The sequence below is a fragment of the Chiloscyllium punctatum genome, chromosome 4 (assembly GCF_047496795.1).
Source record: "Chiloscyllium punctatum isolate Juve2018m chromosome 4, sChiPun1.3, whole genome shotgun sequence".
NCBI lineage: Eukaryota > Metazoa > Chordata > Chondrichthyes > Orectolobiformes > Hemiscylliidae > Chiloscyllium > Chiloscyllium punctatum.
The window spans coordinates 38,179,508-38,199,330 of record NC_092742.1 but is presented as its reverse complement, the minus strand read 5'-3'; the positions used below and the strand labels follow the sequence as shown (position 1 = coordinate 38,199,330).

At 37.6% G+C, this 19,823-nt stretch overlaps 1 protein-coding gene across 1 annotated transcript in view; it reads right to left on the bottom strand.

Annotated features, from left to right (window-relative positions):
- Positions 1-1,927: 1,927 nt before the first annotated feature.
- The window catches only part of LOC140476201 (TOG array regulator of axonemal microtubules protein 1), a 167,937-nt gene continuing 150,041 nt past the window's right edge, over positions 1,928-19,823 (bottom strand). Inside the window, exons 21-22 of the mRNA XM_072568427.1 lie at positions 10,570-10,656; positions 1,928-3,132 (exon numbers count right to left, since the gene is read on the bottom strand). Coding sequence (XP_072424528.1) covers positions 2,879-3,132; positions 10,570-10,656 — 341 coding nt within the window. The 3' untranslated portion in view covers positions 1,928-2,878. The remainder of the gene's footprint in view (positions 3,133-10,569; positions 10,657-19,823) is intronic.

The following is a 19,823-nucleotide window of genomic DNA, read 5'->3' as shown; positions in this document are numbered from 1 at the left end:
TACCACCTGAAAACTCATTTGCTATAAACCCTACATTTAAGTCTAAATTACCACAAATATAGTTCAGTGAATACAATTTCAAAAAGAAATAAGAGGGGAGCCACTGAAGACTGAGATGCAGAATTTTTTTCATTGAGGGCAGTGATTCTTTGGAATACTGTACTCCAGTGAGCTGTAGAAACTCACTAATTTTTTTTGAAATATAGTTATGTAGAAATTGATTTAGAAATCTGTCAATGACATAATGATGCATGAGCGTACTGAATGGTGATGTAGGCTTATTAGACAGAATGACTTACCCCTGATTACTATTTAGCTGTGAAAGCAAGAATTCTATATTGAGCTTGCAGAACCCCATTGGAACTAGTCATCCAGTCCCAGAAACAGCAGCTTGCTGTCAGTGAGCCAAATCTGAATCTAACTTGTCATTTCTCCTTGGACCCCACGGGGCCATATTCTTATCAGTGAGTCAAAGTGAATCTGGTAAATTAAGCAGTGTCCAAATCAACTCCATCCTCAGTGACAAGGAAGTGAAGCACAGCTGTGCAAACAACAAAGTTTTTTCCCCACAATTCTCAGTCAGAAATGCCAAGTGGATGATCCATCTGAGCCCTTCCTTTAGTCCTCCCCATCTTCCAGAAATGCCAGACAGATAGATTCAATCCATATAAAAAAATTGGGCTTTATAAAAACCCCAGTTGTGGTACTGAAGACTTGTGCTCCAGAAATAACTGCACTTTCGGCCATGCTTGTTCAATACAGCTGCAATTCTGGAATATAGCTGATAATGTGGAAAATTGCCTGGTTATGTTCTGACTACAAAACAGGACAAATCCAACCAGGTCAATTATCATACCACCAACCTACTCTCAATCATCAGCAAAGTTATGGAAACATACTGACATTGAGTGGTATTACTTAGCTGTAATCTGGCCACTCAGCTCCAGACATCATTACAGTCTTGGTCCAGACAAAAGAGTTGACTTGCAGAGGCAAAATGAGAGTGACTGTGATACTATTCTAAAGGGAGCCTGGTTTTATGACAATTACCAATCTTTTAAATTTAAATTTGGTTAGATTGGTGGACAGTTGACACTGAAAAGGGAATATTTTCAGGGCTAAGAGAAATAAAAAGCATGAGAATCCGATAGTAGAGGGATACTAATAGCATTTTACAAACAAAATCAACAATAAGAGAAAACAAAGATTTCCATATTTAAGGCCAAATAATCTAAGTGTATTGGGTCTTTATTTCAAAAAGCTGGCACAAATGCAGTAAGCCAAATAGTCTGTTATATGACACTATGAATTTAAAATTGTGACAATGAATGATTTGAGTACCATCAGTAACAAAACTCAGATTTATTAGCAAGTTGTTTGATTCTAACAGTCAGTTAGTATATTTCTCCAACTTTACAGACTAGAAATGAAACACCTTTGATACTGTCCCAGTGATTCCTATGTTACTGCGTGCTGAGTGCAATCAGGATTTATTCTTGTGACATTTGTTTTATTTTGATTCCTTTTTATGGAACTTAAATTTAGTGCTACAGGAGTTACATCATCATTATTAGTTTTAATGAAAATGGCAGTGTTTTAATCTGACGCAAAATATATGTGGCTGGCATTTATGAATTGTAGAGGAATCCTTTGGAAGCTCAACAACTTTAACAACACATCATCAGTGGACATCATCTGACTGTCCTCAAGAAGAAATGTGGAACTGACTGTACTTAGCTTTACCAAGGAAAAAAATAACATTTGTTGAACAGCTTTATCACTCAGAGCCACCGTAAACAGGAATCTGTTAAGAGATCTTGAGTTATACTGAGGCATATTTATCTTATTTTAACAGATCTTGATCAATCAACTAAAAATAACCAAATATATATATAACATTCTCAAAAAAAGAAGACACTGTTTTTAAAGAAATAAAATCATTTACTTCCTTTAAACATTTTGACTAAAATCATATTTCTTTGCCTGTGATGAGCAGCTTGTGCTATTGCCAACAATTTACACAATTACACAAATGGACTTTAGTGTAATCCGTTTCACAAATTTGTAGTTAAAAGCAAGATTATTTTTAAGTATGCTCACATAAAAATATGGAAATATACATTTATCAAGAATGTTTTTTAAGACAACTGCATATACATTAGAATCTGTAACAAAAATATTTTTTCTTGTCGTCATCTTGGTCATACCATTTAATGATAACTAGTTTAAACACAATATAAGGAGTAGGATTTATATTCAGCTTTCAAGCCAATAAAATAATAAATTACAACCAGCAGAAGCAAAGTATACTGTACAATACACAATTGGAGTGATAAATGCTTTTCAATTTTCACCAGAGGACTACTATAAAACAATCATTTATTCAATGCTGACTACCAAGTCACTCCAGTCAGATCCTTACCTTTTCTGCACTCCAAAAAATGGAAATGTAGCATTAAAGAGAGATTGGGGTATTTTAAGTAATACAATACACCTGATTACAAATATAGAAACACATATAATTTGATGTGCACTACACCTTTACAATAAATTACATCAATTTCCATACAGTGATATAGTGTTACATGTCTATTAGATTCTACTGTACAGAAGTGCAAAATTAGCTGCAGTGATTTTAGTGTAAAGGCTGTTTAAGGTTACTTGAGAAACCAGAATGTATATTGTAACAATTACAGAATTTGGAGTCCAGTATCAATTTGGAGCATATATAGTATGCAAACACTAAAAATTTGTTCTAGTCCTCAAAAATGAATTAATTCTGATGTGAGAAAAGTGCAGGCAACAATGAGGAACACATCTGTGCCTCTATCCCTCTTATTATCACTGAGTAACATTACTGAATTTGTTCTTTGTAGTTTTAGGGAGATGAGTCTAGCAGATCCTGTAAAGTCTTTGCAATATGGGGTGGTCGGGTTGGGGCTTGATCAATTAAACTTTGACCCATTGGTTTAAACAATGCCTTTGCCAGTTTAGTTGTAGCTACACGAATGTTTCCTCCACTACCAGGAAGTGATCCACTGTTTGTCATATTTCCCAGGAGATGCCACAAAACTGGCAAAACCTTTTGTTCAACAATCTGAGGCTTCCGTGTGTACAGGTCTGGTACCAGATCTGAAATAAAAAGAAAGTGGTAAATCTGATTACTTCTTTTTTTTTTGTCATACAGAACACGAAAGATTAATGTAATTATGTGCTGTTGCCTCCTGTAAGACCTTTAATATAATGGCTAACCAGCGAAAGTACAGTAGCTTAGCGGTTTTGACTAGCAATCTAGATAGACAGATTTAGAGATGCTAGTGTTGGACTGGGGTGTACAAAGTTAAAAATCACACAACACCAGGTTATAGTCCAACAGCACTTCCAATTAAACCTGTTGGGACTATAACCTGGTGTTGTGTGAAATCTAGATAGAGATTGTGAGGTTAACTTTCATTGTAGCAAACTTTGTAAAATTAAATTTTAGAAATCTGGAGATTTGCAGGGTAGCACCAGAAAGTAATATGAAAGCTGTATGTTGTAAAAATCTAACTGATACGCTCAGGGTGTTCAGAGAAAAAGAATGTAGCACCTCTCCCTAGTTTGGCCTATGCATATCTTCAGTCCTACATGATCTGCTGAACTACTATTGCTCCTATGGTAATTAATACTAGTTTGCCGGTTCAGTCAATAGACAAGGACAAATAAGAAAAGAAAAACAGAGGAGAAAGAATGTAGGGTAGCAAAATGACTTTTCTATCTCAACCATTTTCCCGTCCATATGATCCCTTTAATGCCATTGTCTTCAAATAGGCCAACTTCCATGCTATAACTTTTAAATATTTGATTGCTATTACTAAGTTTCTGTTTCTCAGCTCAGCAGCAAGCATAGGCTGAATTAATTCACTTCACTTTGGGTTTAAATTAGATTGATCACTTAAGTGATCTGTAATCCTTTATGAGAATAAGTCATTTTTGACAATATATCCAACACTTTCATTGGTTCTTGTTCCTTCTGTTTGCTGGACCATTAAAAGTATATCGTAGTTTCTTCCATTCATTAATTAAGATCAAGCCATGTTTTGCTTTATCTTCTGTCTAAGCATTTGCTTATACCATGTTCTTATCATGTGATTACATGTATGTTTGACACTCCCAATATACCTCACAGCTGAATGTAGCAACAACTGATCTACCCAAATTCTCTTTCTCAGTCTCCACAATTCACATGCTATGAGAGGTCTAGAATTCATGATGAGTTTGACAATTCTCCTTGCCAACCCAGGCAAAATCCTGGAGCATAACACTTAGAGCAAATAGTGAGTTGGCTAAGCAATCACAACTGCTATTAGAACTACCCAGTGTTTATATTTTACACATAACTCTGATTACCCTATTTACACTACCCCATGTTTTCCTATTCTCTCTCCCTATTGTATACTTCAAACTGTCATTTAAACTTGTTAAAGCTATCTCCTTCTTTCACAGCATCTAGCAGTAAGTTCCACATTCTCTGTATACAAACGCCTCCTAAATTATTTGATTGATCTGTTAGTAGCCATAATTGTCATTTTGCTTCACTTTCAATCACTTGGCTGTGTTTAATCACCCAATTCTATGACAACCTCAGCTGTTCTGATGCCAAAACCTTTAGTCTTTACCTTCCTAAATCATTCTTGGCTGGCCTCTCACATTAGACCATGGGGTCAGCCAAAACTATGCTGCCATTATCCTAACTCAAACCAAATTCTGTTGACACACACCACCCCTCAACTGGCTTATACTGGCTCCTGGTTAAACAGTGATTCAGTCTGAAAATTCTCATTCTTGATTTCAAATCCTACCATGAGTTGGACCCCCACATCTCTGTAATCTCCAGAAATCCACAAACACAGTTTGGCGTCTTAAGAATCTCTTATTTCAAAGTGCTTCACCAGGTGAAGGAGCAGTGCACCGAAAGCTTGTACTTCCAAATAAACCTGTTGGACTATAACCTGGTGTTGTGTGATTTTTAACTTTGTCCACCCCAGCCCAACACAAGTACCTCCACATCATGGTCACCAGTGGTGGGGGAACATTCAACCTTCTCGGCAGTAAGCTCTGGAATTCCCTCCATAAATTTCTAAAACTTTCTATGTCGCCCTTTTGTTTAATGCATTGCTTAAAACTTACCTCTTGTTTTTAGCCATCTGCACTCATATCTATTTATGTGACTCGGTGTCCCATTTGATTTATAATGCCTCTGAAATGCCTCAGGACTTCTGTTACTTTAATTGTGCCAAATAAATACAAATTGATGTTTTGAACTCATTAATTAGATAGTTTCTCCACACCCATTTCAAATTTCCACATCCTACTAAGATGACATGCAAAAATAATTACTAACTTCTTTGAAAATGGTTTTAAATCAATATTGCCCACTTGTTATGATCTCCATAGAGATTGACACTGGATGTTCAATCTTTTTAAAATTTAAAAGCTGAAAAAAATGACAAAATTTCACAATTTAAGGTTTTACTGTACCAAAAAGACTGAAGTACTATTTATTAAACACCATCTCAGTTGGCAACTTATTCTTTAGACCACAAAATAGAATATTCTCCTTTTTTGTTTTAGGACAGCTGACAAACATCTCACACATGTTTTACACTATCCATAAATAGACACTCAATTCTCCCAGAACCAATTTGAGGTTATTCTGAGTCCCCTTAGATTTATTTACATTCTTTGCCCTCCTTAGCATGGGATCTTCTAATCTCAGAATTAGGTTTTTCCTGGGAGAGTCCTCCTCCAAAGTAAGCTAGTTGAATCTTTCAACCTCATTTTTATCACATTATGAATTTGCTCCATGCATGAGCTTCCATCTGTAATCCTGTGTGGTGAGCTACAGAATCTTGTAAATTGTTGCTGTTGTCCTCTTAAATCCTGTGAGACTAACCTTTTCTGTATGTTTTCAGGGATTTGTTGGATCCTTTCATTTTCCAAGCTAATCTCCATAACAAAGTACATTACATTCAGGTAGAAATGCCGATTGGTAATCCTAGAGACCCAACTCTCTTTTATCTTGTAATTAAATGGTCAGTTTAAAGTAGAACCATTTACAAACTGATCCTTCAAGACTTTCGAGGACTTGGGCTCTCAGTCTATGCACCTCTTTCCATTTAAACAATCTCAGCCCCCATTAATCTCCAACCATTGAACCACACAGTCTTGCTGTCAGGCAAACATAGAGCATGTCACAGGTAAAGTCCCAAAACAATATACAATTATATAAATTGCAACTGTAACAGTTATTAACAGAAAGTACCTTTGGCTTTTGCCCATTTCTCCTTCTAACCACTTTACGGTGGAGGATTTCTCTTGGTTTAACATGTAAAGTACTTTTGCACTTACCCATGGCTTCAACATCCTTCAAATGACAAAATTAACCTATCCAATAATTGGTTTAGCTTTACCATTTCCTGTTTGTATATTCTATAAACCTAATTATAAAACTTGCAATCCCACATGCTTTTTAAAAAAAAAGTTACAGTATTCAACAACTTCCCATTCCCACTTTTAAGAACTGTTTACCCAAACACATAAGTCCATAGCTCCTTTTTAAAGATTTACAGTTCAAGAGACAATAAGATATATGAGCAAAAGCAGGCCATTTTGTGCAAGTCTGCCCCACCAATCATTGAGATCACAACTGATCTGATAATCCTCAACTCCACTCTCCTGCCTTATTCCCATAAACCTTTATTCCCTTACTGATTTAAAGTCTGTCTATTTAACCTTGAATATACTTAACGATCCAGTCTTGACAGCCCTCTTCCATAAAGGATTCCACAGATTCATAACTCCTTGAGAGAATAAATTCCTTCTCATCTCTGTCTTAACTATATGACCATTTGTTCCAAGATTATGTCCTGTTTCCCTAGACCCTTCCAGAAGGGGAAACAACCTTTCTGCATTCACTATGTCAAGTTCCTTAAGAAGCTTGTATGTTCAATAATGATGCTTCTCATTATTCTAAAATCAAGCAATTACAGGCCCAATTGATGTAACCTGTCCCCATGAGACAATGCTCCCATATCTGGTATCAGCCTGGTTAACCTTCTCTGGACTGTCTCCAATGTTAATATACCTTTCCTGAGATAAGGAGCCTAAAACTGTTGACAGTATTCCAGCTGTGGTCTGACTAGTGCCTTATCTAGTTTTGATAAAACCTCTCTACTTTTATATTCCATTCTGGTTGAAATAAATACCAACATTCTACATGCCTTTTCTTTTACCCATAGATGCTAGCTTTCTGTGATGGACAAGGACTCCCAAATCCCTCTGTTCCATAGCTTTCTGTAATCTTTCTCCACTTACATAATATTCAGTTCCTCTATTCTTCTTGCACAAGTTCACATTTTCCCACATTATATTTCATCTGACAAGTTTTTGCTCACTTGCTTAACCTGTTTACATCCTTCTGCACACTTTATGTCATCCTTATCATTTGTCTTAATTTTTGTGTTATCTGCAAATTCAGCTATAGTGCATTCACTTTCCTCACCAAAGTCATCAAAATATTTTGAAAATAATTGTGACGCCAGTATTGATCCCTGAGGTAATCTATCAATTACAGGTTGCCACCCTGAAAATGCCCACTTATCCCAACTGTCTTCTATTTGTTAGCCAGTCCCCTACCCATGTTAATATACAACATGCATTACTATAGGCTGTTGGTTTATTAAGCTTAATGTGTGGTACCTATTTAAATGCCTTCTGAAAATCTAAATATATTCATCCCTTGCTTCCTCTTGATCTAACTCACTTCTTGCCTCTTCAAAGAATTCTAGAAAATTTGTCAGTTTACAGGTTATTAATCGACATTACATTTTAGCTGGTATCCACTTGTTGAAACTTGTATTTTTCTGAAGTTACTACCAATTCCATACCTAACCTACTTTTATTTTGGGGCACACAACCATTTATTTCCTTCATTCTGAAAAATGATTAGTTACAACTTAGTTTTCTGTCCTGTGAGAAACTTCCTACACAGACTTATTGTACTGTATTTGCTTTTGGGATATGAACATAGTAGACAAGGTCAGCATTTATTTCCCATCCCTAAATGTCCCTGAGATGGTAATGGTGAGCCAATGCCTTAGATTGTTTCAGTCCATGTAGTGTTGGTATTTTCAGAATTTTTAGAGAGGGAGTCAGGACTTTGATAATCAGGAGACTGAAGGATGGTGTGCAACTTAGAGGAGAATGTAGAGGTGGTGGTGCTCTTATGGATCCATTGCCCTTGTTTCTTTAAGTGGCAACGGTTGATTGGTTTGCTGTGGAAGGAGCCTTAATAAGTTGCTCCAGGAACGTTGAAACTGAGCATTAATGGAAGACAGAAGAAATGTTTAAGGTGGTATTTGGGTTGCTAAAGGCAGGCTGCATTGTTTTGGATAATGTTCAACTTCAATTGTTGTTGGAGCTGCACACATCCTAGCAAGTGGAGAGTACTCTATCATACTCCTAACTTGTCTCTCATTGATGGTGAGCAGCTTTGGGAAGTTAGGATCTGAGTTATTTGCTATAGAATTTCCAGTATTTGACCTGCTCTTGTACTATGCTTTTTTTGGTGAGTCTGGTTAAGTTTCAGGTTAATAATAATTCCCAGAAATTCACAGTGAGGAAATCAGTGATGATAATGCCGTTGAATATCATGAGGAGATTGTTGTACTCTCTCGGTGGAATAAAACAAAACTGTAGATATGGTAGATCAGAAACAAGAACAGATATTGCGGAGAAACTCAGCAGATCTGACAGCAGCTATGGGAATAAAACAGAGTTAACTCTTCTGATGAAGAGTCACCGGATTCAAGGTGTTAACTTTGCTTTTTTCCCACAGATGCTGCCAGGCCTGTTGAGTTTCTCCAGCAATTTTTGTTATTGCCTCTCTTGTTGGAGATGATCCTCAAATGGCAATTGTGTGTTGCAAATATTTATTATCACTTAGTGTTAAACCTGGAAAGCCAGTTGGTGAAGGATTATCATGAAGCTAATGTTTATTTATTTATTTAAGAGTTGTAAAATCACAAGCATACAGTGCAGTGGGAGGTGGTTCTTGTGGCACAATGATATTGTGAACAAGGAACTCCCAGAGGCTTCCTTTGAGCTAGGAGGCCTGGGTTCAAGTCGCATCAGCTCCAGAGGTATGTAACTACATCTACTGATTAGTCCAGATGCCTCTCGGTTCAGGGATAAGGAAACAACCACTCTCCCGCAAGAATCCTTTCCACCTGCATAGAGATTTTGTTTTAAATCAACTTGTTCAGAGATGCTAAGTCGGACTTCAAACCATGCTTTCTGGTCTAGAGGTAGCAACACTACTACTGTGCCACAAGAGTCCCTAAACATCTATTGTAGTTGTCACTTTTTTATAATTGCCAAAGTTGCCATAGAGGATCATAGGGCTGCTCTCTCCTGGAGGCAAATGGTGGGAAAAATAACCCAAGAGTCACCATACCTCAGGTAAGGGGCAAGGTTGAGAAGGGGGAAACTTCATGGCTGTACAGCTATCTAAGCTAACCTTGTGGCACTAGACATTTTTAAATCAACATCTTAATAACATGTTAACAACACTTCTGAAGCAGGTAGGACCTGAACCTCAGTCTCCCGGTCCAGGGGAAGGGACAGTACTTATTTTTCCTAATCAATCTGTTCAGTGATTTTATTAAACACCTCTGCAGGAGATGGGACCTGAACCCAGGTCTCTCGATCCAGGGGTAACGACACTACCTCTGCACCACAAGAATCCTTTCTGCCTGCACACAATTTAACACAATTAGTCTGATTATTATCCAGAGGTGAGTCTGGTGATGCAGTAATAGTGTCCTTACCTCTGAGCCAGATAATCTAAGTTCAAGACCTGCCTGCCTCAGATTTGAATCACAAAATCTCTGATCTGGTTGATTAAAAATAACTTTGAGTGTTGCCGAGGTCTTGTTGTATATAGGCTCAGATTGCTTCAGTGACTGAGAAGTTATAAGTGGTACTGAACACAACTCTGTCTTCAGCGAACATTTTGACTCTGTCATAATATTGGAGAAAAAGTCATTGATGAAGTAGATGAAAATGGTTAGATTGGACATTACCCACAGATACTCCAAGGATACCCTCAGTTCTTGAAAAACTATTCTGAAGAGTCAGACTGCACTTAAGATGTTAATTCTGTTTCTTTCTCCACAGATGTTGCTACACCTATTGAATTTCTCCAGTATTCTCACTGTCCATAATACGTACAAGCAAATATGCAACCAGACAGTACCAGGGCAAATAAACTAACTTCTGCCAAAGAATAAAAGAACATCCTTCTGCTGGTGGGAAATGTTTTCATATCTCATAAATCTCACTGGTTCATACTACCATTAGATATCTGGTAGATATCTCCAGAGCCAGTTGGTTTGGAGACCTGAAATAACATCTATCTTCTTTGTCTAATTGCTAAATTACATTTCCAACATGTAATACTAGTTCTGTATTTCATCCCATGTAGTGTTCCACTTTCAAATAATCATTATTAAGAAAAAAAAGCCTTACCTGCAAGTGTCTCAGTCATGTCTTGTTTTGCTTTTCCATTCAAGAACTGAGCCTTGTTGCAGAAGTGTTGGAGCAGCAGTAAATTATCTAAATACAATTTTTTTAAAAAGTGCAATTATTTAATGCCTTTAGGTCATTTTCTTTCAGGTGATATGTCTGTGACTATTGGTGTTTGATCATTGTTTCACCCGTGAGGTGAGAAACGTGAAAGAAGGGTGTCTGAGCATGCTGCTATTGGAAGGGTTTGAGGGGAACTTTATGCTTGTGGCTGCTGAATGACAATTTCAATCTACATATGTTGCCATTTGTTGCTGCTTGCAAATCACCAACTTATCTTCTGAATTCTCTTCCTCAGCAAGGGTTGGGTTCCTGGCATACAATGCAGATATTTATTTTTATTATTGAGAAGCCAATCCTGAGAGGAATCACTATTGGATCTAGAAATGGGAAATGAACCAGAGAAGGTATGAGGAGCAAGCGTAAGTGAACACTGAGGAAATAGTGATAATAACATAACAAAGGCAGATGAAGATGGTTCTGAATCCAAAAAAAAGATGTTAATTAGGAAAGACAGAACAAAAGTGAATCAGAGAACAAGGTAACTCTGAAGAATAAACTGCATTTCATTGCAAGGGATCTTACAGGTAAAGCTGATGAACTCAGGGAATTTAAAGGAACATGGGATTAGGATATCATAGCTATTGCAGAAATTTGGCTGGGGGAAGGACAGGACTGGCAGCTCAATATTTTGGGTTTTAGATGCTATAGGAAGGATAAAATGGGGGCAAGAGACGAGGGAGAGTGGCATATTTCATTAAGGAAAACATTACTACTGTACTTAGGATATTCTTGATGAATTGACCAGTGAACCTGTAATGGCTATAACTTAGAAATAAGAAAGGGATGATCACCTTGATGGGATTGTACTATCGGCCTTCGAACAGTCAGAGGGAAATTGAGGAGCAAACATGTAGAGAGATTTCAGATATAATAATAGGGTTGTAATAGGTAAGAATTAGAGGGTTGTAATAGTAGGTGATTTTAATAGGGCTTGGATAGTGAGGAATTTGTTAAATGTGCTCAAGATAATTTTCTTTATCAACATGTAAATGTACCTAAGAGAGAAGAAGCAAAATCTAATCTTCTCTTGCAAAATAAGGCAGGGCAAGTTACTGAAAGATTAGTAGGGGAACACTTTGGGAACTAATGATTACAATTCTATTAGTTTTAAAACAGTTATGGAAAAAAAATAGGCATTCTATAAAAGTTAAAGTTGCAGTAAGGCAAATTTTGATACTATGAGTCAGAAACGTGCAAAAGCTGATTGGAATAGACTGCTTGCAGGCAAAGGGATGACTGACAAATGGGAGGCTTTCAAAAGTAGGATAATGAGAGTTCATAGGCATAATTTCTGCTTTCTGCTTAGGCAAAATGTTCCTCTTTGAGTGAAGAGTAAGGCTGGTAAGAGTAGAGATGAATGGATGAATAAAGATGTTTAAGTTCTGGTCAAGAATACGAAAGAGTCATATATTGGATATAAACAACTGAGATCAAATGAATATCTTGAAGAGTATAAAAGGTGTAGGGGCATTCAAGAGAGAAATCAAGAGAGCAAAATGAGGATAGGAGTTATCCTTGACAGAAAAGATTAAGGATAATCCAAAGAGATTCTACAAGTACATTAAGGGCAAAAGAGCAATTAAGGAGAGAATAGAGCCCATTAAAGATTCAATGAGGTCATGTGTTAAACCTCAAGAGATGGGAGGGATTCCAAGTGAATATTTTGTGTGAGTTTTTACTGTGGAGAAAGAAATGGAGGCTAGAAAACTTGGGAAAATAAATATTGATGTTTTGAAAACAGTTCACGTTTACAGAAGAGGAAGTTCTGGGGGTCTTAGAAAATATAAGGGTGCATAAATCTCCAGGACCTGATCAGGTGTATCCCAGGACTTTGTAGGATGTTAGGAAGGAAGTTGTGGGGCCCCTAACAGAGATATTTGTTTTATCTATAACCATGGGTGAGGTGCCAGAGGACTGGAGGATGACTAAATGTTGTGCTGTAAAAGGCTGTAAGGAGAAGCCTGGGAACAATAGACCTGTAAGTCTGATATCCGGAGTGGGTGAGTTGTTGAGATAATTCTGAAAGTCAGGATTTACATGCATTTAGAGGAGCAAGGACTGATTAAGGATAGTCAGCATAGCTTTGTGTGAAGGAAACCTTGTCTCACAAACTTAACTGAATTTTTGTAAGAAAGTAACCAAAAAGATTGATGAGGGCAGAGCGGTAGACATTGTTTACATGGACTTTAGTAAAGCCTTTGACAAGGTTCCACATGGCAGGCTAATTAGAAAAGTTAGCTCACAGGGAGAGCTTCCCAATTGGTTACAAAATTGGCTTGTGTCAGGAGACTGAGCATAGTGGTGATGGGTTGTTACTTGGACTTCTGTTAATCTTTTACATAAATGATTTGAATGAGAATTTAAGAGACATGGTTAGCATGTTTGCAGATGGCATCAAAATTGGTGGTATAGTGGACAGTGAAGAAGCTTATCGAAGATTACAAAGAGATTTTGATCAATTAGGTGAATGGGCTGAAGTTGGAGTTTAATTTGGATAAGGGCAGGACTTATACAATTAATGGTAGGGCCCTGGGCTGTGTTGAGGAACACAGAGGCAACAGACATAATTCTTTGAAATTTGGGTCACAGGTATCTAGGGTGGTTAAGGAGGCATTTAGCACACTTGCTTTCATTTGAGAAGAGGAATTGGATATCATGTTGAGGTTGTATAGGACATGAATGAGGTCTCTTCTGGAGTAGTGTGTACAGTTTTAATCGCCCTGCTATAGAAAAGATGTTATTAAATTGGAAAGGGTTCAGAAAAGAATTACCAGTACGTTGCTGGGAATGGAGTGTTTCAGTTATAAAGATAGCTTGGATAGGCTGGGACTCTTTTTTCAGTGGAGTGTAGGAAGTTGAGGGGTGACCTTATAAAGTTTATAAAATCATGAGGGGCATGGATGAGGTGAATAGCAAAAGGTCTTTTTCCCTAGGATGGTGGAATTCAAAACTATGGGGCATATTTTTAAGGTGAGAGGAGAAAGATTTAAAAGGACACAGCACAAATTTTTTACACAAAGTGGTTCTTATGTGGAATGAACTGATGATCTGGTGGATGCAGGTACAGTTACAACATTTAAAAGAAATTTGGATAAGTACATGAATATGAAAGGTTTGGAGGGATATGGGTGAAATGCAGGCAAGTGGGAGTAGTTTGGTTTGGGAACATGGTCGACCTGGACTGAAAAGTCTGTTTTCATGCTGTATGACTATGACTCTTAAAAAAGACAAAGAGAAAAGCTAGTTTACTTGTGGTGATTCATAGATGAAAAAAGTACCACAGGTGATTTGGTGATTGAGAAAAAGTTCATTTGAGTGTAAATGTGTTTTTGATGTAATTTTTAAAAAATCAGCCAATTATGATACGCCCACAGGTGAATAAGAGTCTTAATATAAAATGAAACTAAAGCAAGCACACACCGAGGGCAGAAACATTAAAGGAAAGGAAGACAAAAGAAAATTTGAAGAGGTTAAGAAAGAAATAAAGAAAAGGCAAGGAAATAAGGAACCACAAAATCAAATGATCAAATGCATTATCAGTATTGTAGATGACACAAATAGGTGAGTAGGCAAGTAGTGAGGATGACATAACAAGCTTATTGAGGGATATAGACAGGATAAGCAAGTGGGCAAAAACTTGACAAATTGAATAGAAAGTGGGAAAATGTGAACATACGCTCTTTGGCTGGACAAACAGAAGAGCTGAATATTATTCAAATAGGACAAGACTGCAGAAAACTGCAACACAGAGGGAATTAGGGGTCCTCCTGCATGAATCATGAAAAGCTAACATCCAAGTTCAGAGGGTAATAGGGAAGACAGACTGTTGGTCTTTATTTCAAAGAGAACAGAGTATAGAAGTAGGGAAGAACTTGCCAAATCTATTGAAGGTAGTAGTCAGACAACATTTAAATACTGAATATAATCCCCTTATCTCAGGAAAGCTAAATTGGCACTGAAGGCAGTCCAGAGAAGGTTGACTTGGTTAATTCTGTGTATGGAAGGATTTTCTTGAGGAGAGGTTCAGTAGATTGGGCTTGTACTTATTAGATTTTAGAAGAATGAGAGGAGACCTTATTGAAATGTAAAAGATTCTTAGGGAGCTTGGTAGGGTAAATGTGGAGAGGTTGCTTCACACTGTGGGAAAGTCTGGAACCAGTGGACATAACTCAGAGGAAAGGGTTGCCTATTTAAAATATAGGTGAGGTTTTTGTTTTGCTCTGAGGGTACCGAATCTGTGAAATTCTGGCTGTTGAAGCTGGATCATTAACTATATTCAAGGCTGAGATAGATGGCTTTTTCATCAGTAAGGGAATCGAGAGTGAAGAAATAGGACAGGAAAGTGAATGGCCTACTTCTGCTTCTACGCCTATGGTCAGACAATAACAAGGAACAGGTGAATTAATAATGGGAAACAAGGAAATTTTAGACATTTTGAACATGTGTTTGTATTCATCTTCATAGCAGAAGACACAAAAAGCATTCCAAAAGCAACAAAAAAGCAGGCAGAATGGAACTTAAAGCAATCTTGATTCCTAGAGAAAAAGTAATAGAAAAATTAATGGACCAAAGGTGGACAGTTTCCCTAGACCTGGTGCCCCACACTGCAGAAAGGAAACTGCTGCAGATAGTAAATGCATTGTTTGTAATCTTCCAAAGAAAACATTTTGCTGGTCTCCTTATTTAAGGAATAAAGTTACACTGGAAGCAGTACAGAGGAGGTTTACTGGGCTGATTTCCTCGGTGAAGGATCTGTGCTGAGATGGAAGGTTGGGCTTTTATAAGAGTAAAAAGTGATCTTTTGAAGGATATATTAGATAGAATTTGATTGTGAGGGTTAAATATGTATTTTTATATTCATTGTAAAAATAAACAGCAGACCCTCTGAACCTTGTATCAAATTAATCTGTACACCTGAGAGCTTAATTGTCAGCAGGAATGTCTAGGCAAACTTTTTAAAATCAGAGGTTAGTGTTAAGAAAATATCCTACAGAGGCCTTTGGGAGTTAGAAGGGATTCAGAGACAGGGAACTGACAGACATTGCTTTTATCAATACACAAAACTGTACCTGGCTAGGTGAAGATTAATTGATTCTTGACTGGGTGAAGAAGGTATTAGCAACATTTAAAAAAGCTTATTTGAAGTCAGAGGTTAATGTTTGTATAAATTAAGATTGAAATTAGATAATGAGATGCTTATGTGACTGAAAATGGTTTAAAGATTTTGCACTTGCTGTATTCCTCAGAGTTTTCACTCTGGTTAGTCTGGAGTGGACTCACTCCCTATATACATCTGAAAATCTGTACTCAAGACTCCTTTGGTTGATTATTAGAAGTTACGATAACAAATATAAGATTCTGAAGGGATTTGAGAAGTTCGATGATGAAAGGATATGTTGGGCATTCCTACAGTTAAGGGGTACAAGTTGATGAAAAAGACATTTAAGACTGAACTGAGAAATGTCTTCTCTAATTGGGTGCTAGGCTTTGAAATTCACTTCTGCATTGAGTAATAGAAGTTGGGTCATTCAATTAATTATGTCTGAATTAGAAAGACTTTTTATTGACAAGGTAAATGTTACGGGGAGAAGGGAGCAGGGAAGAGAGTGGGTTCAAGCAATAATTAGATCAAGATCACCTTACTAAATGGCAGTGGACTGAATGGCCTCCTACTGCTCCTATTTCTTGTGCACTATAGACCAATTAGCTTTGATAAGTGTTATCAAAGATAGAGATAATTCTGAAAAAAATTTAAGAAAAACATAAAAAAAAGCCAAAGATTTCAGAAGGGAAAATCAATTTGACTCAACTATAACAAATTCTTTATTTTTCCTGGTCAGTTTTTTAAATGAAGGTCAGGTTTAGATCATCTTCCCTAATATCTACTTATGTGGCTCGGTGTCATGTTCTAACACCTTTATTAAATATCTTCAGATGTCTTATTATACTGAAGACACACATATGGCTGAAAACAAAATGCTGCAGATTCTGAAAATTTGGAAGATAAACCTATTGGAGAAACACAATAGATCTGTCAGCATCAGTAGAGAGAGAAACAGAGGTAGTGTTTCAAGTTCAACATAATTTAGAGATGGCCATGTTGGACTGGGGTGTACAAAATTAAAAATCACAACCACCTGATGAAGGAGCGGTGCTCTGAAAGTTAGTGCTTCCAATTAAACCTATTTGACAATAACCTGGTGTCGTATGATTTTTAAGTTCAACATAACTCTTCTGCAGAACTAAAAAGGGTAGCAAAATGTTTTCTTTATGCTGCAGACAGAAAAGATTTGATGGCAGAGAGGAGCAGCACATGGAACAGATCATCTGGATGCCCAAGCAAAAGACAAAAAGGTTGCTAATGGTGGTGAAGGAGAAATAGAGATAGAAAATGGGCCTACATGGAAATGTGAATATGAGAAAATAGGTCACTGTGCTGACAGTAAAATCAACAATACACAAACAAAATACACCATGACTTTTGGTGGGAGGGGGTCAGGTCTGCCGGAAAAATTATGCTCTGAAGCTGTGCAATTCAATATTGAGTCCGACAGGCAGTAATGTGCCTAAGCAGAATCCAAGGTTTTCTACCTTTAGCTTGTGTCATGCTTAATGGGAGACTGTAGCAGGTCCAGCTCAGAAATTATAGTATGGGAGTAAAGTGGTTTATTGAAATGGCATGCAACTGGAAGGTTGAGGTCATTTCGATGGCCCAGTCTGCTTTTGATCACACCAATCTAAACAAGACTGCGTTGTGACCAGTAAATTTGGTGACTAGATTGAAAGTAATTTTTTTCTTAATTGCCAGTTGTTTACAATTATTTGACAGATTACAACGTTAAGTGTTGGCAAAACGTCTTAACATGAAAGATACATGCATTGTTGGCAGGAATCTACAAAAATCAGGAATAGAAATCTTAGCTGATCTGTTCAACCCTACTGCAGGGTTAATAATGTTAATTTTGAAAAATGCGAATGGTGACCATCCATGGCTAACAAGGGAAATATAGAAAATAAGAGCAGAAATCCATTCAGTCCTTCAAGCCTGCTCCACCATTCAATTTGTTAATGGCTGCTTATCCAACTCAATACCCTGTGTTTGCTTTCTCCACATATCCTTTGATCGCTTTAGCCTTAAGAGCTGAATTTAACTCCTCCTTAAAATGTTTCAGCCTCAACCATTTTCTATGACCGAGATTTCCACAAGCTGATCAAGTATAGATGAAAAACCTGATTCTGAACTCCTCAGTCACTGGGAATCTTTTCCTGATTTATCCTGTCTCGTCTGATAGAATTTTTCAGGTTTCTACAAGACACCCTTCAGTCTTCTAGTCACCAGTGAATATTGTCCTAACTGATGCAGTATATCTCTTCATACCTCAGCCCTGTCGTCCCAGTCTACTTCTTCTCTGCTGCATTCCCTTCAGATCCAGAGATCCTTCCTCAGATAAGGAGACCAAAACTGCACACAATGCTCCAACCTCACCAAGGCTCTGTATAACTGCAGCATGACATCCTTAGCAAGTTTTGAGAAGATTTGTAGCTCAGGTTGAGGTTCCGGATGTAGGTTTGCTTGCTGAGCTGGAAGGTTCATTTTCAGACATTTCGTCACCCTATTAGGTAACATCTTCAGGCCTCAGGCAAAGCACTGCTTATAAGTCCTGCTTTCTATTTATATGTTTGGGTTTCTTTGGGTTGGTGATGTCATTTCCTGTGGTGAAATCACTACCTGTTCTTTTTCTCAGGGGGTGGTAGGTGGGGTCTAACTTGATGTGTTTGTTGATAGAGTTCCAGTTGGAATGCCATGCTTCTAGGAATTCTCGTGCTTGTCCTAAGATAGATGTGTTGTCCCAGTCAAAGTGGTGTTCTTCCTCATCTGTATGTAAGGATACTGGTGAGAGAGGGTCATGTCATTTTGTGGCTAGTTGGTGTTCATGTATCCTAGTGGCTAGTTTTCTGCCTGTTTGCCCAATGTAGTGTTTGTTACAGTCCTTGCACGGTATTGTGTAAATGACATTAGTTTGGCTTGTTGTCTTAATAGGGTTTTTCAAATACATTAGCTGCTGTTTTAGTGTGTTGATTGGTTTGTGGGCTACTATGATGCTAAGCGGTCTGAGTAGTCTGGTAGTCATTTGCCTTTGATGTAGGAGAGAGTGGCTAGGGTTTCTGGACGTGTTTTGTCTGCTTGTTTGGGTTTGTTGCTGAGAAATCAGTGGACTGTGTTCATTGGGTACCCATTCTTTTTGAATACACAGTATAGGTGATTTTCCTCTGCTCTGCATAGTTCCTCTGTGCTGCATTGTGTGTTGGCTCATTGAAATTATGTTCTGATGCAGCTTCGTTTGTGGATGTTGGGATGATTGCTTCTGTAGTTCGACTGGGACAACACATCCATCCTAGGACAAGCCAGACAAAGACATGTACGAGAATTCCTAGAAGCATGGCATTCCAACTGGAACTCTATCAACAAACACATCAAGTTAGACCCCATCTACCACCTCCTGGGAAAAAGAACAGAAAGAGACATCATCGGAAATGACATCACTAACCCAAACACATAAATATAAAGCAAGAATTATCAGCAGTGCTTCGCCTGAGGCTTACTGAAGATGTTACCTAAAAGGGTGATGAAACATCTGGAAATGAACCTTCCAGCTCAGTGATCAAACCTACATCCAGCAAGGTATCCTTGTTCCTGCACTTGAATCTTAATGCTGTGAAGACCAACATAATGTTTACCTTCTCCATCTGCAAGCTTGCTTTCAGCAACTGTTGTGTAAGGACACCCAGATCTTGTTGCACCATCCCCTTTTCCAATCTGTTATCATTCAGATGTAGTTTACTTGGACTTTCAGAAGGATTTCAACAAGGTCTCACATAAGAGATGAGCATGTAAAGTTAAAGGGTGTGGGAATGGGCTTAATATACTGACTGGAGAACTGGCTGCTAGACAGAAAACAAAGTAGGAATAAACAGGTCATTTACTGAGTATCAGTCAGTGACCAGTGGGAAACTATAGAGATCAGTGCTTCGGCTCAGCTATTCACAGTACATATCAATGATTTAGTTAAGTGAAATAAATGTAATATCTCCACATTTGCAGTTGTCATAAACTTGGTGAGAGGGTGAAATTT